General features: G+C 44.9%; 1 protein-coding gene across 1 annotated transcript in view; it reads right to left on the bottom strand.

The window, feature by feature from the left end:
• Nucleotides 1-5,745: 5,745 nt before the first annotated feature.
• Nucleotides 5,746-25,667, bottom strand: part of LOC138452774 (vomeronasal type-2 receptor 26-like) — a 303,697-nt gene continuing 283,775 nt past the window's right edge. Inside the window, exons 4-5 of the mRNA XM_069605117.1 lie at nt 16,890-17,016; nt 5,746-6,641 (exon numbers count right to left, since the gene is read on the bottom strand). Of these exons, the coding sequence (XP_069461218.1) occupies nt 5,746-6,641; nt 16,890-17,016 (1,023 nt within the window). The remainder of the gene's footprint in view (nt 6,642-16,889; nt 17,017-25,667) is intronic.

Here is a 25,667-nt window from a genome sequence, read left to right as displayed (position 1 = left end):
CCTTACCTAAAGAGTCCCCCAGCAGCTTTGCTGGATTTCTAGGATTTATTTATTCACTTGGTAAGAGTGTGAGCCTTTTTTTGCCACTCTTACATGTGTTTTGCTATGTGTATTTCTACTTTTTGTGTGATCTTGGGCACTGGAGCCTCACCTACTCCATGTGCACCACTTTTTGTGTGTGTTACACAGCACCTTCAGTGCAGTGACACAGGGTTGTCTTTGAGACTTCCCACTGACTCAATTTTTCTGGGGCTGACTACTGTCCCCCAGAAACAGGTAAAGTTGCCATTAACTTTATATAGTCACTTTAAACCACAGACCCAGTACACCCCATCTTACATGGAGTATTGGAAAGGGTTAACTATTATTCCTTTTTGTCTGTGCCTCTTGGAGCCTTGTTTTGCTCCCTTAACATTAAGACTTGGCTGGTGGCAGTGGTATCTACCCTGCCCTGTGCTACCAACAAGGACATCACCAAGATTGTCCAAAGTCACACCTGTAACTACTCCACCTGCTGAGGCAGAGTGTGAGGTGCAACCTTGTGTGGTTGAACCAGCATCTGAAGAGTCAGATCTGGAAGAAGACACTGTCTTAGTTGGAGATCTTGACCCTGTTGAACATCCTGAGCTGCAGTCTTTACTGGCAGAAGGTGGACCCAGCAGGGCAGACTGTAGTAAAGGACAGAGAGCTGTCTTCTGTCAGCTGACTTCTGAACAACAGGAGGAGTGCAAAGTTCTGTTGAATCAGTTTGCCTCCCTGTTTTCTCTATCACCAGGCTTGACCCCTTGGGGCCAGCATGATATTCTCACTGGTGACTGTTTACCTGTCAAAAGTAGGGGTTACAGAACGTCAGAACATGTGAGATCCCACATCAAAGGAGAGGTCAACAAGATGCTTGATCTCGGGTTTATAGAGCCCTCTACAAGTCCATAGCTTCTCCCTTGAATGTGATCTCCTCTCCAAAATTCCCTAAAAAGGTTAGCTGGAATGATGAGTGCAGACGGATGCCTCCAATATAGGTATAGGTGCAGTCCTTAGTCAACTGGATGAGAAAGGTAGGAAGCACCCCATTTGCTTCATCAGTAGGAAACTGAAGGAACCAGAAACAAGGTGGGCAACCATAGAGCGTGAATGCTTTGCCATTGTGTGGAGTCTGAAGAAGTTTAGACCATACTTGTATGGATCTACTTTTGTGATTCAAACTGACCACCAACCCGTGAGATGGTTAATGCAAATGAAAGGGGAAGACCCAAAACTGCTAAAATGGTCAATCTGCCTGCAAGTGTTTGAGTTTACCATTGAGCACAGAGCAGGATGTCACCACCAAAATGCTGATGGTATCTCTAGGATGTTTATAACTGACTAGAGGTAGAGATTTATCCAGAAGTGGATTAAATCCTCCTGTCCCTTAGTCTGGGGGGTGGGGGACGAGTGTTACGGAGAATTCTCATAAATGGTTGATTTCCCTTACCTAAAGAGTCCCCCAGCAGCTTTGCTGGATTTCTAGGATTTATTTATTCACCTGGTAAGAGTGTGAGCCTTTTTTTGCCACTCTTACATGTGTTTTGCTATGTGTATTTCTACTTTTGTGTGATCTTGGGCACTGGAGCCTCACCTACTCCATGTGCACCACTTTTTGTGTGTGTTACACAGCACCTTCAGTGCAGTGACACAGGGTTGTCTTTGAGAATTCCCACTGACTCAATTTTTCTGGGGCTGACTACTGTCCCCCAGAAACAGGTAAAGTTGCCATTAACTTTATATAGTCACTTTAAACCACAGACCCAGTACACCCCATCTTACATGGAGTATTGGAAAGGGTTAACTATTATTCCTTTTTGTCTGTGCCTCTTGGAGCCTTGTTTTGCTCCCTTAACATTAAGACTTGGCTGGTGGCAGTGGTATCTACCCTAACTTTTCTACTGCGGTTATCTTACATAAAGTGGTAATGTTTTAGGCTATTATATTAGCCTCGAGCATGAAACCCGCTTGACCATATATGTTTTATTTTGGCTACACCTGGGTTTTAACACCATTTCTTTTTGTTAAATTCTTTCTCGTGTTTTTCTCTGCGCGCCAAACCGGGGATGACTCCTTTGTTTGCTGTCTTTTTGCGGGCTTCTGCACAGAAGCCCTCCTTAAGGCGCCTGATAGTCTAGGTAGGCAGGATGTGAGGGAGGGATCTTTGGACCCCTGCCATGGGTTCCCTTGGAAATCCAAGTCGCACTCTTGTCTGATTGGCTAAGGGGACTGGCCTTGCCAGGCCAGCCACCCTGCTGTGTGATTGACAGCCAGGCTGTATGAATGAGGGGATACTGCATGAAAAGCAGGTCTCTGGGACTGGAAAGGCAGAGTCGCCACTGGAACGAAAGAACCAACGAGGAACTAGAAGAAGAGGACCCCTACAATGATTGAACCCCCCGGTAAAGCCCTGCTGCAGTCTCCAAATCCGACGACTGAGAAGATCCTCCAGGAAACTTCTTCCCTTGAGCTGGTGGGACCAACCAGTTTGCCCAAACTACAAGCCAGGACCCCTCCTCTGGTCGAATTCGCTGTACAGAGCTACAGTGGGCCGGATAGCCAGGAAGGTCGGACCCTGCTTGGGTTTTAAGGAGCACACCTTTAATTCGTTGTTTTGCTATGCTGCTGGCTTCTTCCCTGGGTAGTGCAGGACCCTCCAGTCTTCCTACTTCTGATCAGTCCGACAGTCGCTTCAGGAACCGTGAGCCTGCAGGAACTACTAGGAACATCCGCCTCAGCTACAACTCCTTCTCCGTTTTAAGGTACTGAGCCAATCCGGTTGTGCGTTTTGTTCAGCCGCGGTGAAAGTGTTTGAAATCTTTCTCCAACCCAAGGGCTTGTCCTTCTTTATTTATTTATTTATTCATATTTTTAAAGCGCACAACAGCACGTGGGCATCGTGGCGCTGTTACAGAGGTGAACAAGCTTGCTGGTTACATTGGAGAGGAGGATGGTTACATGGAAATGTACATTTATAGAGCAGATTGTAGAGAGAAGGATGGTTACATGGAAATGTACATTTATAGAGCAGATTGTAGAGACACAGTAATTGAGATAAGGAACATCTTGAGGAATGAGGTGACGTGGAAGGGTGTATGTGGAGGAAGGGGTTCGGTAAATAAGATAGTTTTAAGTGATTTGCGAAAGGCAAGCAGGGATGTTCTGCTCTGAGTGTGTTGGGAAGGGCGTTCCAGAGCTTGGGTGCAATGTGGGGGAAGTTTCTCTTCTCTTTGAACAAACTTTTCTACCAACCAACCTCGTCCGGAATCTGTGCCACAAACCTTACCGCGAACTACCCTGAACTGTGTGATCTAGAGCAAAAGACTTTTGACCTATTGACTTTGGCCATAAACCTTTTCTAGCTGATCTCCTCACTGTAGTCTCTCTTGTTCGACTGCTCAGAATACTTCCCTGTTGGTTTTGCCTAATTTCTGATAACTTTGTCTTTCCCTCCCTTTTTAAATTGCTGGAGTGCCATTTTGCTCCCACTTCATTTTGTGAGCTTAACTTGTCTGGAATTTAAGGGAAGTGGTGTGGTGTATTTATGATTGTGATTTTGACCTTGTTTAGAATAGTGAAATGTTATACAACTGTTGAGTAAATAAATATATATTCTTTTACTTAGAAACCTTGAGTCAGTGTTTGCCTGAATCATAGTAATTGCTGTCCTTTGTGGAACTATTTGTACTGCTCACTTACTCTTGAGATAAGTCTAGCTGCTCCGCTACTGCTACCACAATAACTGTGTAGTACAGGCTTGTACCAAAGGTGAAATTGCACTGTCACTTGTAGTCTTAATTGTGTATAGTGTTCCCAAAGGGCACTGCATATAATTTTGCCTAACTGTCATGGATGAAGTGATAGGAGTTTGCTGAGGCAGAAAGTGACCTTCTAATTTCCTCAACATCTGAGAACCTTGGACTGGGCTTCTCTCAAGGTTTAGCACATAATTGCGGTAAAGGTGCAAATACAGAGCTGCCGGGGGGGGGTGCACTAATCAGTTGCAGGGATGATGGGTAAGGGGAGGGAACATCCCTAAAGGGGGAACATCATTCACAGTTGCACCATGCACCTTATGTACTGTGTGCGCATGCACAACTTGAGGAGTTTGCAGGATAAAGTTGGGGTGGGGGCACCCATGGGGAGCTGGGGGATAGAGACCCTGGCACAGGGGTAACGGCAGCAGGGGTAGTATAGTATAATGTGAACCATATAACAGCCATAATGACATATAGGCTGCAGGTAAATTAGTCTCTTAGATTTTCACACTGACGGACCCTGATTCTTGGGGCAGACATGATCTTCTCGAGCACTCAGCCAGAGCAGTGCGCTAGAGAAATGTTGCAAACCGACCAGATGGGTGCAGACAATACTTTCGTGGTCAGTGAGCCAGGCTCTGGAGCACTTGCTGGGAAAGGAAGGGCTTTTTAATTAATAAACACTGGTAAATGGAAGGAGCATCATGGAGGGGTTAGCGGTTTCAAATCGCCCTTTGGCAGATGGGCCTGGGAAGGGGGCTGTGGAGCTCGGGGGTGAGCCGGGAGGGGACCAATCAGGTGGAGAATTCCGGTCTCCCGAGGGTGCAACAGTGTTTTGTGTCCTTGCCGATGTTAGCAGGGCACCTCATTGGCTAGATGCCGTGTGAATCTCTCTTCATAGCCAACCCCAGGTTGAATCGTGTTTCTCATGAGAACTAGCCACTGGCAGACAAGTTAAGTTATGTCGGTCAGCGCAATTTTGTCATGAAGTGTTTGTCATTGTGGGGTGGTGTGGGAAGGTTTGTGACGTCACATGGGAGGTGTTGGTCAGAGGGGATTAAGATTTCTTGCACCTATCGTGAACTAGTAACGTATAGAGAGCCATAAGGGACTGACGCATTCCCGCAAATGAGCTTCGTAGGATGACTTAACAGTGTTGCTAACTTTGTCTTAAGCTAGTAATGTTTAAATGTATGAAAAGATTGGCCATGGTAGTCGGCACCGACTGCTCCCTTCTCTCAGTCCTATTCCACTGTGCTGATTGAATTGTGCTCTCCCAGCTGCGTCTGGATCTGCAATAAACTGTGTTACTTCTTGCTTTGTGTACGCTCCTTTTTAGACTACTTTGGTGTTTTTGACATTACCTGCCTTGAGAGGACCCCTGATACAGAGTCATACCCAAGACCTGCCGCAGGCATTGCATTTATTCACTCCCATTGCTCACTCTTACAGGCAGATCGAAGCAGAAAGTAGTACCTGATCAGCACCACCTATGACCCCTAATACAGAGTCATACCCAAGACCTTCACAGGCTTTGCATTTATTCACTCCCACTGCTCACTTGCGGGCAGATCGCAGGAGAAAGTAGGACCTGATCAACACAACCTATGACCCCTAATACAGAGTCATACCGAAGACCTGCCACAGGCATTGCATTTATTCACGCCCACTGCTCACTCTTACAGGCAGATCGCAGCAGAAAGTAGGACCTGATCAGCACCACCTATGCAGTAAAAACATGTAGGACATATTATACAAGTTTCCGCAGAACCCACAAACAGAGCTTTAAAGTGAATAATGGAGCCCAGAATACAAAATGCTAAAATAAATGATTGATTACTGTAGTAGTTAAAGGTCATAACATGTTTTTTGTCAGTTGACTGTTGCTTTCATATGTATTGATTTACTTAAAATATTTGCAAGCTTTCAAAAGAGATGGTGCCCACTTATGATGACCAATTGAAGCTCATCGTTGTGACACATATTCCTTGGTGTTCATGTCCGTCCTGAGAAGAATCACATAGCACTTGGGTAGGAATATACAGCCCAGAAGCCCTGCGCCGGAGGCCAGGATGGCAAAAATCTCCACGGCCACCATGTATTTGCCCTTGGAGCTCAGGTAGGTCGGGATGAAGGAGATCCAGACGCTGCAGAACACTAGCATGCTGAACGTGATGAACTTGGCCTCGTTGAAACTGTCCGGTAAGTTCCTTGCTAGGAAGGCAATGATGAAGCATAGGCAGGCCAGAAATGCTAGGTACCCAAGAACACAGTAGAATGCAATGTTTGACCCCTCGTTACATTCCAGTATTATCTGACCAATCACAGACTGTGTGTCATAGGACGGGAAAGGGGGAGCTAGCACCAGCCAGACGATACAGATAACAACTTGGATGCTGGAACACAAAGTGACTAGATAGTTGGAGAACCCGAATCTCCTCCAGCGTCTCATCCCACGTCCTGGTTTGGTGGCTTGGAATGCCATAACTACAGTCAGGGTTTTGCCTAATATTGAAGACACCGAAAGAGTAAAAGTGACACCAAACACAGCCTGTCGGAGAAGACAGGTGACCATCTGAGGTTGACCAATGAAAATCAAGCAACAGAGGAAGCATAGCATCAGTGAGAGGAGGAGGACATAGCTGAGGTTACGGTTATTTGCCTTCACTATCGGAGTGTCTCTGAAATGTATGAAGATCCCCAGAATTAGAGTTGCGATTAAAGAGAAGGCCACAGCAATTACAGCCAACACGGCACCCAATGGCTCCTCGTAGGACAGAAATGCAACCTCCTTTGGGATGCATCCATCTCTTCTTGTATTTGGCCACATATTTTCCAGGCACATAACACAATGATCAGCATCTAAGAGAGAGAGAGAGAGAGCACAGTGCCATTAGTTCAGAAGGTCAATGTGTGGAAGAGAAAACCTTTTATTGGAGAGATTCAACCTAGTGCCTAATATGTCAGGTGTGAAAGTGGAAAATTGCATTCACAGTATTTTTATTTGAAAGTATGTTTCTGGAAAAACACTCTATCACAACTGCTTATCGTCAAATCATTAGAGTGCTAAGAATCAGGTTCCACCCTTATCCACTATTAATCCATTCTATGTTAAAAGCAAGACATTTACATCTGAGAATTAATATGTTATACGAAAGAGTTATCCCTATGCACAATGATTTTTATTTATCAACCAGCCCACTTGTTGAGGTCATCAAACTCCCACCCCCTTATTACTAATCTTTTTTTTCTAAAATCGAGAGGTTAAGGGCAGTTTCGCTTGTAAAACCAATAATGTTGCAGCAAACGTCTTTGGACTGTGAGCAGTCTCGAGATGCAGCTGCTGAGAAAGTAAGATACCAAAGAGATGTATTGCCCTCATTGCATGAGCCATCAGCAATCTGCCCCATGTGTCCAAACACAAGTTATATCACTTCATGCAGGCACCTGAACCGTGTGGCTTACTAAGCAATCGCTAGAGGCATGTGCTAAAACAGCAAGCTCCCCAAAGACATTATATTGCCCTCCATACACTAGCCATGGGAGGCCAGGTTAAGGTGTCCCAACACAAGGAATATTACTTTAAGTAGGCACCCAAACCATATGGCTTACTAAACACTTTCCTAGAGGTGTGTGCTAAGATAGTAAGCTCCCCAAAGACATTATATTGCCCTCCATACACTAGCCATGGGAAGCCAGGTTAAGGTGACCCAACACAAGTTATATTACTTCATGCTTCACACAGATAATAATGTGGGACAGAACATAATACATGTATCTGTTACATTGACTTTTACACAATGGAAGATGGCCTAAAAACTGTTATGATCCAGTGGATTGAAATGGCATTCGTCTCGTTGGCCAACTTCTGGGCTATATGTTGTTATTGTGATTTCTTCTGTGCACTGCTGCCATGTTCATGGTCTCTGCACTGCACTCTCTGCACTCCACATGTTCAGTGCAGTGCAGAGAGGCCCTCTGCACTGCACTGGCCTCTCACTTCATCTCTAAAACTCAGGACATCCTGTCCTCACTCTCCTCCTATCACCTTCCTCCCTCTCTTCCCAGCTCTTCCCCTGGCCCTTCTGCAGCCACCCCTCCTCCATCCTTCTCTGCCTTTCCCCTTTTTTCTGCTGACGATGTTTCCAGACAAGTCCGATCTATGAAAGTCTCGTCTAAACAGGTTCACCCCTGTTCCTCCAAAACTATCAAGGACCACATCGACTCCCTGGCTTCTGCCCTGACTGACTTTTGCAACCACTCCTTCGCCTCTGGAGTCTTCCCTTCCCCCCTCAAGCACTCCCTTGTGCACCCTCTTCTTAAGAAACCCTCTTCCGACCCCTCCTGCCCGGCTAACTATCGCCCAATCTCTATCACTCCCTTCCTGGGCAAGCTCCTGGAGAAACTGGCCATCTCCCAGCTTAACCTCCATGCTGGATCTGTTGGTAGTCTTCACGGCCATCAATCTGGCTTCAGAGCTGCCAGAAGCACGGAAACTGCTCTCCTGAACATCCGTGAGGACCTGCTCTTGAACCTCGACTCCAACACTCCGTGTGTTCTCATTCTGCTTGATCTCTCTTCTGCCTTTGACACTGTCAACCATGCCATCCTGCTCAACCGTCTCAGTGATTAACTGGGTATCACTGGTCAGGCTCTGGCGTGGCTGACCTCTTTCCTTTCCAATCGACCCTCCCAGGTCCAACTGGGGTCCTTCCTCTCTGACATCTTTTTCTCCACCTGTGGTGTCCCCCAGGGATCTAATCTCTCTCCCTAGCTGTTCAACCAGTATCTGGCACTCCTTGCCCACCGCATCGCCGCTCTCTGCCCCAACTTTCAGTGCTATGCGGACGATACCCAGCTCATCTTCAGGCTACCCTCGGCCTCCTCCTCTCCTTCCCTCATCTCTGACTGTCTGTCCGCTATCCAGGAATGGTGTGCCGCCAATGACCTCTGCCTTAATGCCAGTAAGACTGAGATTCTACTCATCGGCACACCCACTCCCTCCTTCCCTGCAGCCCTCTGGCCAGCCTCTACTGGCCCTCTTCCCGCTCCTACCTGCAAGGCAAAAAACCTCGGGGCCATCTTCGACTCCACACTCTCCTTCTCTCCTCATATATCTGACGTCTCTAAGAAGTCACACTACCAGCTGCACCTCCTCAGAGGTATTCTTCCATTCCTCTCCTTCCCCCAGAAGCTCACCGTCTCCTGAGTCCTGGTTCTCTCGAAGCTGGACTACTGTAACAGCCTCTATCTTAATCTGCCTGCCTCCACTCTCCGCCCTCTGCAACTCATCCAGAACAGAACTGCGAGACTTGGCCTTGGCCTCAAGCCCAGGGACCGTATCTCTCCAGGACTGAAATCTCTTCACTGGCTCCCAGTGGCTGCGAGGATTAAGTTCAAAACCCTCTGCATTGTCCACAAGGCCTTCTGGGGCCTGGGGCCTAAATACCTTCAACTCTCTCTTCCTAAATATCTTCCTTCCCGAGCCCTTCGCTCATCCGTCTCCAACTCCCTCAGGGTCAGCCGCTTCTCGAAGCAACGAGCTGGGGGTAGATCTCTCTCCGCGGCAGGGACCTCCCTCTGGAACAACCTTCCTGCCTCCCTGAAACCTGAGGAGAACCATCTCCGGTTCCGGAAGCACCTCAAAACCTTCCTCTTTGCTTCTGCTTTCTCTCTCCCTCTCCCCTGCTAAATTCTTCACTGAAACTGCACTGAATCTGCAACTGGGCCACTCTCACCGACCTCGGTCCTGGGCCCAGCCACTCTCCACTTTCACTGCCTCCCTGGCAACCCCTGCACTGTGAGACTGTCTCTGTATCCCTACAGCCCCCCCTTCCCAGCACTTGTGTGCACTTACCTTGCACTTGCCACCAGCTGACCCTATTTATTTATTTATTTTTATTCTACTTACTTTGTACTGCACTTCCCCCCCCGCCCCTTGCACTTTCTCCCTTCCTCCTACCCCTGCACTTGCATGATCTGAATGACACCTGGCCTAGTAGGATCGTTGTCTGTCTTCCCCTTGTTCCCCCCTCCCTGCCTCGTCGCGCCTTGAAACACTTGTGTATAGGCGCGTTACAAATGCCATATCATATCATATCTCCAGGTGCCCAGGAGGATCTGAAAAGGAAGGGGATTGGGATGGGTTAGTTGGGGGCTTGAGATGGAAAAGCGCAAGAGAGCTTTGATGTGTTTGGCAGCTTCAGTTTGGAAAAAATGCTCACTGTGTCCTGGTTTGTTTTAGTTGATAGACGTTGTGTATTGTTTGGTGGGTGATTGAATATGGTGGGTTATGTGTGTCTTGGGTGTTGTGCAGTGCAGGTAGGGTGCTTGTAGTTTGCAGTATTTTTGTTTTATGTGGCTGAGATATGTGTCTGGTTTCTTCAGTGTTGGAGAGTGGCTATGAAGAGTATTAGAGAGATTTAGTAGGGTTAGTCGGCTGTCGTACCAGTCTTTCTTTTTCTGTGTGTTGGATTGATCTGTTGGGTTAATCTTATTCTGTGGTGTTTGGGTTGAGTGCTTTATTTCTCTGGGTGATCCAGTTCACGAGTTTCTTATTGTGTTGTATTGGCAGTGTTCCTTCGTCAGTGTTCCCTCTTTAGTTTCCAAAGTCTCACTGCTATGCAGGAGAATGCTGATCCTCCGAATTTGCGTTTTCCGTATTGTTCCGGTTCGAGGCGAATGTCATGCTGGAGCTTAGTGTTTGTGTTTGTTTGTAGATGGAGATTTCTCCCTGTATGAATTCCGCTCCTTGGCCGTGTATTGCTCTCTGTGTTATGCAGAGCATTTTGAAGAAGATACATTTTTTGATTGGCAGCCAATGTAGTGTTCTAAATGCTTGTGTAATGTGTTCTCTCTTGTTGAGTCTAAGGAGTAGTCTTGCAAATGCGTTCTGTATTCGTTGTCGTTTTCTCATAAGGTATTCTGGCATGCTGACATAGATGCTGTAGGCATAGTCTATTCTTGACATGACGAGAGAGATGACAGCGAGTGTTCTGTCTGGGAAGGTGAAGAAGGGGCATATCCTCTTGATTCTGTGTGAGTGGAAGAAGCATTTATTAACTACTGTGTTGACTTGTGATTCTAGTGTTAGTCTGTTGTCCATTAGTATTCTGTGATTGTTGACCACTTTGGATGGTTCTGGTGGATTTCCCAGTTTGGTAGGCCGGTGAATTGTTGCGATCGTTTGCGGGTCATTGAGTGTAATCATGATTTCTGTTTTGTCTGGTTTGAGTTTAAGGCTGTTGGTTCTCATCCACTGGTTTAATTCATTGAGGCAGTTGGTAAGGGTTGGGTTTAGCTCTTTGCTGCCGCTGATTTTGTAGATGATTTGAGTGTCATCTGCGTAGTTGTAGCAGGTGGGGCCATGTTTTTTGATGAGGTTAATCAGGGGAGTCATGAAGATGTTGAAGAGTAGTGGTGATAGTGATGAGCGCTGTTGGACTCCACATGTTGTTTTACGGTGTGCTGACTTGAGTGGTGCTATCCAAGTTCTTTCCGTTCTTTCAGTCAGGAAGGATTTTAACCAGAGGAGTGCTGTGCTGTGGATTCCAATGCCTTTGAGTCATTTGATGAACTGATTTGGTTAGCAAATCACATAAAAAGCCTGGAAATTAGCCAATAAGGGGAGGCCTCGTGAGTACCCCGGTGTCCGCCGCATGGCAGGGCTCATAGCATGGTGTTCCCTCCCATCACAGGAAAGCCGCTGGAGAGCTTGATAGACACAGCCCCAGCACTCTGAATTGCTGACCTTCTCCCCCGCTCCTTACTTGATACCTGGGTTGCTTCTGGAAAATGTGACCCGGGTTCATGGCTCAGCATCGAGCCACTGCAGGCAATCCATGCCAGGCAGCACCCGGCAAATGCAGCCCTGCTCGGTTTACCAAGCCCTGCTCTTACCTCCTCCATAATCACGTTTCTACAGCTCATGTGAAAGTGTCGCCAGGAAAATGTAGTCATGTGAAAAACTAGTCAGGAGAAATAAGTTTTTAAAATATAGTCATTCGATACAAGCAATATAAAGTGTGAAAATGTTGCTAGTGATAAGGTCGCCAACAAATCTGTTTTTAAAAGTGCAAAGCTGTAACTCTAATAATGACCCCTACATCTAAGAAAGCTGGCCAATCACCAACACTCCACAAACACCCTATCCCTAACTCGTCCCCTAATTGCAGACTTTCTTCTAACCCTTAGGCTTTCCTTAACCTTAACACTTCAACCGCAAAAAGCATCTCATTTGCATGTAATGTGATGCAAAAATCCAAATAAACAAATTTAAACACTAACTGCAACCTCATCACTAGCCTTACACAAATCCCATAGCCCTTACCTTAGGGCATACGCTTCCTGTAACGCTAACCATGGCCTTATCCCAACCCAAACTATTACTCTAACCCTAACCCTTACTCGACTGTAACCCCTAGGTTTATCCTAACCCCTGTCCCACCACAACAGTGCCAGCCCTCACCACCTCCCTAGCCCTTTCTTTAACTCTAACCCAAACTCTTACTCTGTTAACCCTAGCATTACCTTAACCCCTACCCTAGCACTCACCCTGACCATTACTCTACCCCACCAAATCCCAACAGCATCTGGCTTCAACAACCACCCTGAGCATAACACTTACCTTAATTCTAACCAAAATCTTTAACCCTAACACATATAGTAGCCATGAACAAAGCAATAACAAGTCCTCCACACACTCCATTAACCCTAATGCATCCCCTAATGGCTACTTACCATCTGCATGCCTCGCTCACCCCTATGTTGCCAAGTTAAATCAATACATTTTTCTTGGCGACTTTGTCACTGAAAAGATATTTTCAGAACGTATTCAATTACTTCTTTTTATTTGGGTATTTATTGAGCGTGTACCTAATGTGAGCGTACAGAGTTATGACTCGGACGCAAGGATAGTGTACTGACTGATAAAGACTTGTATTAAGTAAATCAAAACAGAGTTTGGGAGAAAAAGGCCTAACTTTCCCCAACTCTATGAGGGGTTTTCCTGCCTCAACAAAACAAATGAATGCCTCTGTCAGAAAGTCCAAATAAAAGTTCTCTGTCATGTGTCCAAAACCTAATCTAACGCTCACACTCTAATCTCTACAGAAAGTGCAAAAGGGGAAACATTTCTCCTGGCTGGCCCTCTGCTGCCTTATAATTCCAATTAAAAGTTCCAAAAGAAAGTTCCCACGAAAACCACAGTGTTCCAACGAAACAGTTCAATCAACAATTTGTGTGTTGCACAATTACTCTTTCATACGGTTCTAAGGGGGTAACGATCTCTTGGGTATTGGCTCTTCCTTTTACGTAGCTTTAGGCTAGTTTTACAGTCTTGGTTTCCTCTCCTGCAAGCTCCGTCTGAACCTATTATTTGCATAGGTTTGTTTGTCTACCTGGGTTCTTTCTGATTCACAGCCTTGGTATACTCTCCTGCCAAGGTATGCATTTCTTTTTCGTCAGTCAATTGGACTTGTTTTACTAGCCTACCAAGTATGTTTGGCTGTTGTAATGTAAGTCTAGTCTTGTCCTGCCCTGCTGGCCATGAATGCATGCTAGTAGAATGTTGTTGGGGAGTGTTATGATTGGCAGCTCAGGAGAATGTTGAGAGAGAGTTGTAACTGAGTGTTCCATGTGTGTCAGTTGGGGGCCTGAGCTTGTGAGTTTGTGATGTCAGGATGGCCGGCGGGTCTCTGTGTGACTACATGTCCTGTAATATACTTACAAGTAACTGTACACGTGTGGATATATACAATAAAGCATTCCTGGATTTACTTCTGAGGCTCCACAGCTGGTCTGTGAATGAACCATTGAGCCCTGCCCGGACCACGACATAATGTTTGGTATGTTTGTCCTTCCTGGTCTAATACACTTGGTTCACTAACCTGCCACATGTATTTTGCGTTTTGTGCTGGCTTTTACTCCCCGGTAGCTTGGGTTTATTCAAGTCCAGTGTCCTGTCAATTTTTCTTATGTTGTCGGGGGTGGGGGGCGTTATGCAGCTCCTACGGGCTTGTCACTTTCATGTGGGGTTATTTTCTACCCCCTTTTTGCCATGTCACCACTTTTCCTGAATGACTAAGCTCGGCCTCCCCCCCGCCCTCCTTTTGGTACCTTATAGCATTACTCCACAACACTATTTGCCACCACGCTGCTTATTGCTCTTTCAGTGTGTTTCCTGAGATGTTGTTGCTCTCTCCTCCACTCGGCCGTGTCGACACCAGCCACCAAAGTCCTGGTTCCCCGTGTTCTTTAGCCAAGCTTGCAAGAGACTGCAGATTGCCTGCAGCCTGCGGGCTGTTAGGTCTTCCCTGCTGCAGGTACTTTGTCTCCTCTGTTGCTGCAGAGGGTGCCTCGGTAAGATAATGACAGTGCCTGCAGCACCCGGCAAAGCCCTCCCTGTAACTGTCTCTTGGGTGCTTGTTCTGGGTTTCCTCTGACTTTGCCTGTCGTGCGTCAGTCTTCACTCTATCTCGTCTGCCTAGTTCCACCACATTCTCGACTTCCACTACTACTCCCACAACAACCAATGTCCTTCTTCCTTTTCATGGTTCCAATTGTTTTTAGCGATTGGAAAACAACTAGATTGTTCACCACAGTTCTCATGTTTGACTTTTGCATTTCCAGGGGGACGTCTCGTCTCAGTGTTTCACATATACAAAACTGATTTTACTTTGCACAAGTACGTTGATTTAGATAAGGTATAAGGGTTTAGAATGGGTAGTGTAGTGGAACTTTTAAGGAAACTTCTAGGTTTGGGTATAGGTGTTGGATTCCCTCCCCTAACAGAAATGAAGAGAGGTTGTGATTCGTATCACTTGCTTTGGAAAGCAACAGAGCACTATACAATCATAGGGGGAAGAACAAGGTTAGAGAGCAGAAAAACAAGGGAGTGGGGATCTAACAACAGGGGAGGGATGGCAATTGTCAGCAATTGATCTTCAGGTAACATGGGGAGGAACGAGTGGTGATCAACTCACCCAGTCTCAGGTATGGTGGAGAATGGACTGGGTATGGAGCTAGGTGTTGGGGAAGAGCCATTCCTTGAATAGGAGGGTCTTGAGCTCCTTCCTGAACTTAGAGGAGAGGGGTCAAATCGGATGTTGATGGGGAGGAGGATCCAGAGTTTTAGGGCATATACAGACAAGGCCTGTCTTCGGGTTTTTTCCTTCCTGCACCAGCGGAGTTCAATTCTGCATATGTCCTTACTTCTGGTGGATCGTAGGCCTCCGGAGATGCTGAGTTCCTGGATACTGTTTCTACATGCTCACTGTGGAATCAGCCATTTCCCAGCAACCACCCCTGGCATATTCCTTCCTTTCTATTTAAACTGCCATCAGCCCCCCAAAACACAGTCCATAATAGCTTTCTAGAAGCTCCAGACGCCCTACCATGAGTTATAGGCCCTAAATTGTCAGATTTCTGTGCAGTGGTGCGGTCCAATTTTCTAAAATAAACTGTAGTGTTAGGATATGTACATGTAGCCTTTGCCACAGGTGCATACCTGCCCACGACACAATCAACTTAGACCCGCATTCTGGGGCATGACTGCAGCGAGCTTGGGGAACAGAACAATAGTCCTTGGATTTGATCCAAGCAAGGATTTAATGTTTCCCTGCGAGTGATGTGGGGACTCAAATGAATGTATATTCACATATTCAGACATATGACATGTCGCCATACGTGATGCACTCTTCATGGGTGATGTGATATTGTACACTTGGAAGCCTGCCTAGATGGCGTGTGAACAGTGATATTGGGATGTGAGCTGCAGGTGGATTATTGGGTCGCTTGCAGTTTGGTGGCAGAAAGTGTATGATCACTTATAATTACATGAATGGCACAGGGATCTCAAGGTAGAACTCCTTAAAACGATGTCTTCCCCCTCATAGATCCTGTGAGTGACATCACAGGATGTGAAACTTGAGTAAAATTAAACATTAACATAAAGATAAATAACTGAAATGGATTTCGGCCCGACCGGATGCCGTGTTTGTTTGGTGTTAATAGCATCAATATCGATTTCATTAGGATGGGGAGTGCGATGAGGATGTCAAGTTCGATGTTGTTTGCTTCTGGTTTGCCTACAGAGCACTAAGGGGTCTATGCTGTCAAAGATATATTGGCAACTGCTCATTGGCTGGTTCGAGGTTTTGAATGATTGTGAATTGCTCTGTATTCTACCAAAACCTGAGTACACCCAAAGAGAAGATGTTTGGTAAATTTACCTCCCTACCAATTTTCGTGATTTGATCAGTCTTTTGTCCCAAACAAATAAGGAAGCCTTTGTTGAAAGTTGCTGTGTTTGCAAATAAGTCCCACTAATTTGCAATTTAAGTGAGGTGTCATATATTTACACAGATTCAATTATTTATTTGGTGGCATTTAAACGTTTAGAAATCAAGGAACTAATTGTTTTAAAGATAAGGAAAGAGGTAAACATTGGTTATCAAATCTACAACAAAACATCAGATTGACTGATGTCCTGATGAAAGCTGTGATAAACTGAATTAATTAGCTGCACGCATAAACTAGCTTGCTTTACAATAAGAATATGTTGTTTTCCTGTTGTTTTACGTATTTATATGTATATATAGATATGCTTCTCTTTGTTTGCCCATAGGGATATTTAGCAAAGTTCAAGTGCACTCTTTGGTTATAAGGTGTATGATTTAATTGTAGTATGAAAGAGTGGAAGGTGTGTGAGAATGTTTCTTTTTGTTGAATGAGTTTGGGTATTTTAGAAACACATGTATGTTGTGAAACATTTGCTATATTTTGTTTTTCAAGTATGTGTTTGTATTTATGACCACTAAACAATGTTATATTTGTTGTATCTGTAGGGGCATATATTTGTTTGAGTAGTTTCCCAGTAGGAACTATTATTGGAAGATGAAAGCATGTCATTAGGGCATGCCAAGGGGCAGCACAGAGCCATATGAAGCAGCCACTAGCCATGCCTGGTGCCACGTTGCCCACAGCCTTGCCTTCAGCCATGCCTTGTTCATCCCAGTGCCCTTGGTGGTCTGCAAACTACTACTAGGCAGGGTTTAAACATAACAGTCTCCATTCCCTGTGCCAAGCTCAGAACATGGCAGCCTCCATTACCTGTGTGATAGGACACTTCACCCTCTGGGCACGGGATACAGCCGTAGCAGCAGACCTGGTTACCTGGTAACATTAGTTTCTGATATCCAGGCAGGCACGGCTCACTGCACCTGGACTGCGGCGGTCTCTGTCAGGTAAGAGATGAAACAGTTAAATAAGAAGTATAAAATACCACTTTATAAACATCAGCAACCTCTTTCTCATCACTTTGGAAAGGTATGGTAAAACAGTCCAATTTCTTAACTTGCCCTGATAGAATGTGTCACTGCCAGCACTGTTCCAGCTTCTTGAACATATGCAGACATTGCAATGTGCTGAAAGTGGGCAATGATCATTCATGTGGGTCTTGCTGTTCAGAGTTGATGGAATGTTGCTGGTTTGGTTGATGATTGGTGGCAGTCAGGGTTGAATTGCATGTGTGCATTAGATGTATCATGGTTGATGACAGTGGTGCGTAAGTCTGGGGTGAACCTCCACCCATTCACGGCATGAACTGAATATGCGCCTCGGTATTCATAGTTCCTGCCGGACTCACCAACTGCCATTAATGGGGTCCAAACTCACCCCATTGGTTGTAACAGATGGTGTCCATTTGGCGGGCCTATCTGAATCCCTGAATCGTGTGGCAAGATGCTATATGCTCTCAGAGGCTCACAATGCCTGTAAAAGCACCATATCAATTTAGCTTCCTCTTAGACTGGAGGAGCTGCTGCTTACAGGGCAAGCCCACAAATTGTGCATTTTGCTCAATTTTAGAGGAGTTTAGCGATCTTTCTTGACAGTGCAATAGATGTTTGTGTTCTCAATTTGCCCCTTTTGTCTGTGTGCTTATTTTACCCCATGTCTCATCCTTCCTTTTTACCAGTTCCCGCCATTTCCCCTGTTCCTTTTCCACTTTTTTACCCCAAAAGTTCAAAAGATAACAAGCAACTTCCCCTTTCATATTCCTAATTCCATTTGTATTTGTGTTTGTCCTATTGAACCTTGTGTGACCTGTATTATTATTTGTTTTCCTTGGCTATTAGCACCATGGCTGCCTTCCATACCGGTTCCGGTTCTGGTCTGGTTCAATGGGGACTTACCGGGTCATTCCGACCCTAGAGGACCCAGTAAGTCCCCATTCAACCAACCATTCCCCATTCCCATTTGAGCTCCCATAGGGCTCAATGGGAATGGGGAAGACGCTAATAATGGGCCTGCGAATAGCAGATTGGACGTCAGTTTGTTTCTTGATGCAGTTTCGATTGTCTGCATCCAGTCCCAGTTTTCCAACTTTTTCTTTATCTTTGCTGGATTTTGCTTGAGGTCTTCTTCCGTGCAGCATAACTCCTCTAATTTGCGTTTGTTTGTTTCTGACCATTCTATCAACGTTTTGTTTCCCATTCTTTCAATTTCGTTGTTAATGATGTTGAAGATTTTTGGGCGGTTTGGTAGGATAATTATTCTGTACAGCATCAGACTGTTACAATATATCATTGCCTGTAATGAGAAGAGGCTCAACTCTCGACTTATTGACGCCATTGGGGTAGATGTTGGAAGCCCCAACACTTGTCGCCAGAAGTAACTTTCTAATCTCAGGCACGTTTTTTGCAGGATCTTTGGTATTGCCTCTGATCCGTATGTCAATACAGGGACGACCTTAGCCTTATAGAAATGTATAGTTGGTATCATGGAGAAGAGTCCACATTTATTATCAATCGCTTTTACATGGGCTTCCAATTTCTTTGTCCTCCTCACTGTGCTCAGAGGACAGGAACTTGTGGTTGGTCACCCTAAGTTACCTGGGGGCAATCATACGTGGACTCCCTGCTCACTGTGCTCAGAGAGGCACAGCTTCACCTTACTGATGAGGCCCAACAAGGCTGAAACACGTGCATGTGGTTGTTGTTGGTACTCTTGTTCAGAGAGGAATTGCCATAGCATTTTGGTGCTGGACTGCCCATGTGGGCGGGACAAAGACCGATATGCAAATGGATATTTCCAATCTGTGAAAGGTACAGTGAGCAAAAAGCGTGTGCTGCAAACTCTCATCTCAGAACAGGTTATCATGCCATGTTCTTTCTGGAGAGGAGCGCCTGCTACCTTTTTTTGCAATTTCTTTGTCTTCTCAAAAAGGAACACTTGCATCTGAAGTTCGACTGAGCTGTTATTCAATGGTATTCCTAGGTATTTAAATTCTCTAACTTGCTCAATTTTTGATCCCTCCAAATACCATTGCTGTTTTTCGGTTTTTCTGACAGATTTTTCATACGTCATAATTTTTGTTTTATTTTTGTTGATTTGCAAGTTGTTTTGTGCGATATATTTTGCCAGGTTGTCTAGTTGTCTCTGGAGACCAACTGGTGTTTGATGTAATACAATCAAATCATCTGCATGCAGGAGGCGTGTAACTTTCACGCCTCCTATTGCCGGAGGGAAAAATCTTATATCATCTTCAGAATACTCCTAAGAACGAGTTGAAAAGGTCCGGGGCAAGCGGGCATCCCTGCTTTACCCCTCTTGAAGTTTGAATTTCTTTAGATAGTAACCCAGCTTGGTTTAGATGCACTCTCATGGATATATTGCTATGGAGGGCTTGTATCGGTTCTAGGATTTCTGATGGGCACTTCCAATCTCACAGTTTTTTCCACAGGATTTCTCTGTTGACCTGGTTGAAAGCCTGGACCAGGACCAGGTCAACGAAAGCCACAAAAAGTCTTGGGCTGCCTTCCATGATTCTTCCCTTCAGGGCACTCAAAAGGAGGATGTTTGCCATTGTTCCTATATCTTTTACAAAGCCTGTTTGGAAAGGATCAGCACGTCCAGCTGATCTAACCCATGATTGGAAGCGGTCTAATACCAACAAACCAAAGACCTTGCCGATGACATCTAACAAGGCGATTGGGCGGTAGTTTCTTGGGTTTTCTTTTGGGCCGTTTTTGTAAATTGGTACCACCGTTGAAGTCCTCCATGATGCTGGGATTGTTCTTGTTGAGATAAATCTTTTAATAACCTCATGACTAAAGGTCGCCCATTCACTTGGGTACTTTTTAAGGTCTGCATTGGTGATCCCATCTGGACCTGGCGCCCTTAAGGTATTTAATTTAGATATTTTCTCTCTGATTGATTCTACATCATAAGGTACGTCCCAAGTTGTTAGAGTCGTATCTCGTTAATGATATTGTTCTAAGGCTGGCTTTAGGAAGAGAGCAGAAAACTGGCTATCTACACTTTTTCTCCTACGTTGTTCTGTAGTGAGTCGTTTGTGTCTTTCGTTGTTGTTTTTATTAAGGACCAGAATTCCCTCGACTTCCTGCTGCAGACCACTCACAGCATTTCTTCCGAGTCTGCTTGGTACATTTTTAGTCGATGGGCTTGTAGCCAAGTTTTGTATGATTTCATGACTCCCTTGGCACTCTCTCTATATTCAGCCTCCTTGTTTTTTTTTGCCTGGTGATTGGCCGCTCTTAGGATTCTTTTTTTAGCGACCAATACTTTGTTGTATGTGTGATGGTTTAGTTTTTATGTATCTTTATTTCATTTTTTTTCTTCATATGGTAGGCAATTAAGAGCGGCTGGTAGTCAATGATTGCAGCATCTATTTCATCTTTGTTAAAGCTAGTAACTGTCATATAACTTTTTGGAGTTTGCAGTTAGTCTTAAACGGGTGCCACCATTACAACCCTCTACTTATGTCGCCATGTTAATTATTTTCTCTTGCCTGCTCTTCCACTTCATCATTAGCATATTGTGGTTGCTTTGTTTTGTACAAATTATTTCGAAAGTTGTAATGAAGGGGAGGAAATCTCTAGACACAAAGACGTGGTCTACAGCTGCTCTTTGACCATCGCTCTCCCAAGTTGGAACTTGTTTTGAGTCTTGCTCCGACATCATATGTAAATTGCATAGATCTCGGGAATCCATCAATGATGACAATAGGATACCCCTCTCTTCTGTTAGCGTTTTATTTTTACGTTGGATTTTTTCTCTAGATGTTTTTGGATAGATCGCCTTCATGTCATCACATATGATGATGTACATCACACTGTATTCTGTGTATATCTCATCTATTAAGCTCTCTGTCATTTCCAGGTATTTTTTGTCGCTCATGGCCAGAGGGTTCCAGTATATATCAATCACTATCATACTGTCGCCCAAATCGAAGTCTTCTCGTTTTTCCACATCTCTCCAATTTAACAATAGTGCTTGGAAAAATAAGTTTGAGGTTAATGTCTTGATGAAATGGAATTCACTCCCTGATCGTATCGCAGTAATTAGTCCAGAAGTATGTCGCCCTTTAGGGCCCTTTGGAGCTGGTAAAATGAAGATTTCATAGCCATCCAAGTTAGGTTTTTCTGTAAATTCGGTTGAGGTCCTCTTGGTTCATGACCTATGTTCAGCAGATCTTCATAGGCCACTCGCCCTCCTCTCTTTGGACACCAAGGTTCATCCTTGGGTTTCCCCTGGTTTTTATTGCTAGGGGTTGCGACTTTCTCTTCAGACACCTTTCCATTAGATCTAATTTCCTACTGGGAAGGAAGGAATTGACATCAGGAAGAGGGGCAAAGGTTTGGAGGAGGGTAGTTGGAGGATGAACAGGAGGTTGACTTCTCTTGGGAGTGTGTTGTTAATTGCCAGGAGGTGGACTTGAAGTTTGTACCCACCGTGAGATTTATTTGGGATTGGATCAGGATGAGGAGAGGATTTAGGAGTGACAGAGCCTTTGCACGGGCACAAGGAAGAGGGAGGGGTGATGGAGGAACAGACATGTCTGACAACACCTGAGGGTTTTCAACTTCCACAGGAGGAGAAATCAGAGAGGACAGTGGAAGCGGCAGGGCCAGAGGGGGCACTCCTTATGCAAGAGGTATTGATTATGACTGGGGAGGACTGGCAGGCAATACTTGAGTTCATATGGATGAGGGGCATTGTAATCCCAGATTTATTTGACTGGTTGGGGGTGTCATGGACGGGGGATAAACAGACAAATTAAAGTCAAGGTTGTCAGGTTCAAGAGGCTTTATTTTTAACAACAAAAATGCTAAGAGATTAGGGAGACCAGGATTATGTCTGATAAAGCAAAATAAATAGGTGATAGCTGGAAGTTTAGAATTCATCTTAAACCTCTGATATTGCTCTGGGCAACCCTCCAGAACATCATTCTTCACCTGCCAAGCCATTACAGAAAGGGGAAAGGCCATATGCAAATCATGCTTGGTCCCACCCCAAAAGGGTAGTCCATCCCGAACTGCTTGTTTACATCCCTTTTGCATGAGACCTGACATGTTTCGGCCTAATTGTGCATCATCAGTGAGGAGTAGCTTGGGTCTCTCGTCCCAGCGACCCACATCTGGGCATACCCGTCCCACTCAAGGTGAGAAAGCAAAACAAGGAGGTGATGGCTGGAAGGTTTAGCATGAATTCATCTTAACCTCTGGGAATTGTGCTGGGCAACCCTTCAGACCATCGCTCTTCGCCTGCCAAGCCATTACAGAAATGGGAAAGACCATATGCAAAACTGGTGTAGTCCCACCCTCAAAGGGGCAGTCCATTCCCAATGACTAGGTCACATCCCTTCTGCATGAGGCTACAAGCATCCCCAGACATGTTTCGGCCTCATTGGGCATCAACAGTGAGGAGTAGCTTAGGTCTCTAGACCCAGCAGGCACGGGACCCATGCCTGGGCATAACCGTCTCACTCGGGGTGATTAAAGCACAACAAAAGAGGTGATGGCTGGAAGGTTTAGACGGAATCCTAACCTCTGACATTGCTTTAGGCAACCCTCCAGACATGTCACAAATCATCTTTCACACTACAAACCTTTAATTGCCCTGACATCGAGGGATATGACGGACTAAGTGTCAAATTGACCTACCTTTAGTCTATTGTCCTCATTAGAAATCCAAAGTTCTGAACAACACCATTCTTGATTTTATATTGCCCTTTTTAAGGCCAAAAAACCAAATGCACTGCTTGGAGATTTTACCTCGGACTATAATGACCCACTCGTTCAGGTTTATTCTTGTGCCTAAGTGATCTTGGGTTTGCACACCATGTCACTTTTCCTGTCCATATTAGAGGTTGCACAATCGACTGGATTTTAGACCATAACATGATCTGAGGTCAGAGATAAAACCATTGATTGATCAGATCATCTCTGTATCTCATTGAACACATCCAGTAAAACTACTTCACCTGTGCTACCCACGGTTCCACTTCCTATTATCTATCAAAGGAAATCAGATATGTGCTCCTCTCTAGACTTTAGATAGATAAAAGCGTAGCTGACATCAGTAGTCCTATGCACTTGGAGGACCTAGTCAAGAGCGTGTTCTCCTCAATTACGACAGTTCTGAAATCTAGATATCACATATGAACAAGGACAGGTGCAGGTCATTTTTTTAAAATCAAATCACAAAGCAATCAATGTGTTCCCTAGCACTTTCCCTAACCCGAAGCACACCCTATCCCTATATGGCGTGCTATCCCTAGAAGCGGGGTGGTGTACCGCCTAGCTAAAAGATAGGAGAGAGGAAAACTATCCCTACACTACAATGAGTGTTTCTAGATCACTTAAACCAACCAGGGAACCAGTCCCATAGTTCAGCACACGGTTGGACAGTTTGCGTGGGAATATTCAATAATTGGTACTTCGCCATAATTTATTCACCCTCCGCGAGGTGTGTTCAACCTGAGCGTGAGAACATGTTCCTCTAAAAGAATGTATAATAAGTGTGCAGTAAGACCATAGACCCATGGTTCCACTTCCTATTAGCTATTAAAGGAAATCAGATATGTGCTCCTGTCTAGATTTTAGATAGCTGAAAGCGTAGCTGACATCAGTAGTCCTATGCACATGGAGGACCTAGTCAAGCGCGTGTTCTCCAGTGTTGAACACTCTGGCTCAGCTGAAATGTATCCATACACCTCGCCATGAACAAAATAAGGCGTGGTTCACATCAGAGAGATCCGCTCACAAAACCAAAGTTCCAGCTGCAGAGAGGAAATGGTATAAAGATCGCCATATTTATGTGAAAGCCATTTTCAAAGCAAAGCAAACTTAATTTAACTCGAAAATTGAGACTGCTGCTAGCTCCTCGAGAATGCAATTCAAGATAGTCTCGCAATTAAGCACTCCCAGTCGTGCCTATCCCTGACCCGCCCCATCAAATAACTTGTGTCATTATTTACAAACATACTTTATTGACAAACTGACTGACATTGAAAAAAAGTGTCTGTAGCCAAAAAGCCACCACAGCTTTCAACAGATCCTGAGGTTACTGAATCCACCGTTTGGGGTACTCATTCAGAAAGGTTTCCATTGCAACCTGTCGCAATGAACGACCCTTGTGACATTGTTAAAACCCTTACATACACATCTGATCCAGGTGATATTTGCCCTGCAGAGTTAATTAAACATCATCTTAAAAGCTGGACACCAATTTTGACTACCATTGTCAATGTTTCCTTTTTAGAAGGTTCCATTCCTACTTCTTTAAAAAGAAGTTGTATTATTCTGCTGCTCAAAAAGTCCTTCTTAGATCCGTTCACCTGCACATATTATCGACCTATTGCAAATAGTAATTTTATGCTTAAAATCCTGGACAGGTTTGCTTACGTTTAGCTACGAGATTTCTTAGAGAAGTAGATGCTTTTGGTACCAGTCAGGTTTTAGAACTGGACATAGTAACGAAAAGGCCCTAATACAGTGATGAACAACTTTTGTTGGAGGGTCTGACCCCAGAAGAGGGGGACCCAGAGGTGAGATGCCATCACCCCACCGACACGTGAAGTAAAACAGAGAAATCTTTTGAATACTAGCTAGTGTGAACATGACGCAGGGAGGCTGAAATTCGAGAGTGGTCTGAGCCTGGAAGAGGGGGATCCAGGGGTGAAGGTTATCAGTGGAAAGGAACATTTTGTTTATTATTTTGAAGACATCAGCTCCTCAGAGGCAAGAGACTTTTTGTAGAAAAGAGACTTAACCACCGAAGGCCCTGATAGCTGAGAATGGAACTGTTAGCTTGTGCTGGGGAAGCTCAAGCGTGTGCTGTGCTCAGTAAGCCCGCCTTGTCCCGTGCTCAAAACGTGGGGAAGGGAGACCCCAACTACCGCATCATAACTTATTTTTTGTGAACATTTCTTTCTTATGAACCTTATCCCACACTCTTTGTTTGTATTTAACGTAAGAATTGGCAATAGGTTTTTCTTAATATAGGTCCTCTTATTTGACAAGATGGCACTAGGACGGCCTTTTTATTATTTGATGGTTGTAGTTTGCTCTCATCTTAGATTTAGGTTTAGATTAGGCATTTTTCCACCCTTCCTGTACAGTTTAATAAACACCCTTGAACTGTGATCACTTGTGTCTGTCTTTACTGTTGCCACCATGAGCTCCTTACATTTGCCCCACATGTATTACGTGTTCAATTCTGCTCTACAGTACATCTCATACATGGAATGCATTTCACCCATCACTGCTCTGTCCTAGACATTGAATGCATTCCAACAATCTATCATATCCTCCATTTGCTACATGCAGTTCACCTACCACCACTGTTCACAGTATTTATTGCATACATTCCATCCTACACTGATGCATGCAGCATTAATATCATGCATTACATGCTTCACAGCTGTGCTACCCATTTATTGTTTGCATACCATCTATCACTGCTGTTTGCCATATCCATTATGTGCATTCCATCCTACAAGGAAGTACGCAACATCGTATGCATTCCATCCTTTACTGCTCCACTTCCCATTCACAGTAGGTGTTCCTTCTATCACTCCTGTCC

This window comes from Ambystoma mexicanum, chromosome 4p, assembly GCF_040938575.1.
Source record: "Ambystoma mexicanum isolate Mex_15411 chromosome 4p, UKY_AmexF1_1, whole genome shotgun sequence".
Taxonomy (NCBI): Eukaryota; Metazoa; Chordata; class Amphibia; order Caudata; family Ambystomatidae; genus Ambystoma; species Ambystoma mexicanum.
This window is presented reverse-complemented; position numbering and strand designations above follow the sequence as displayed.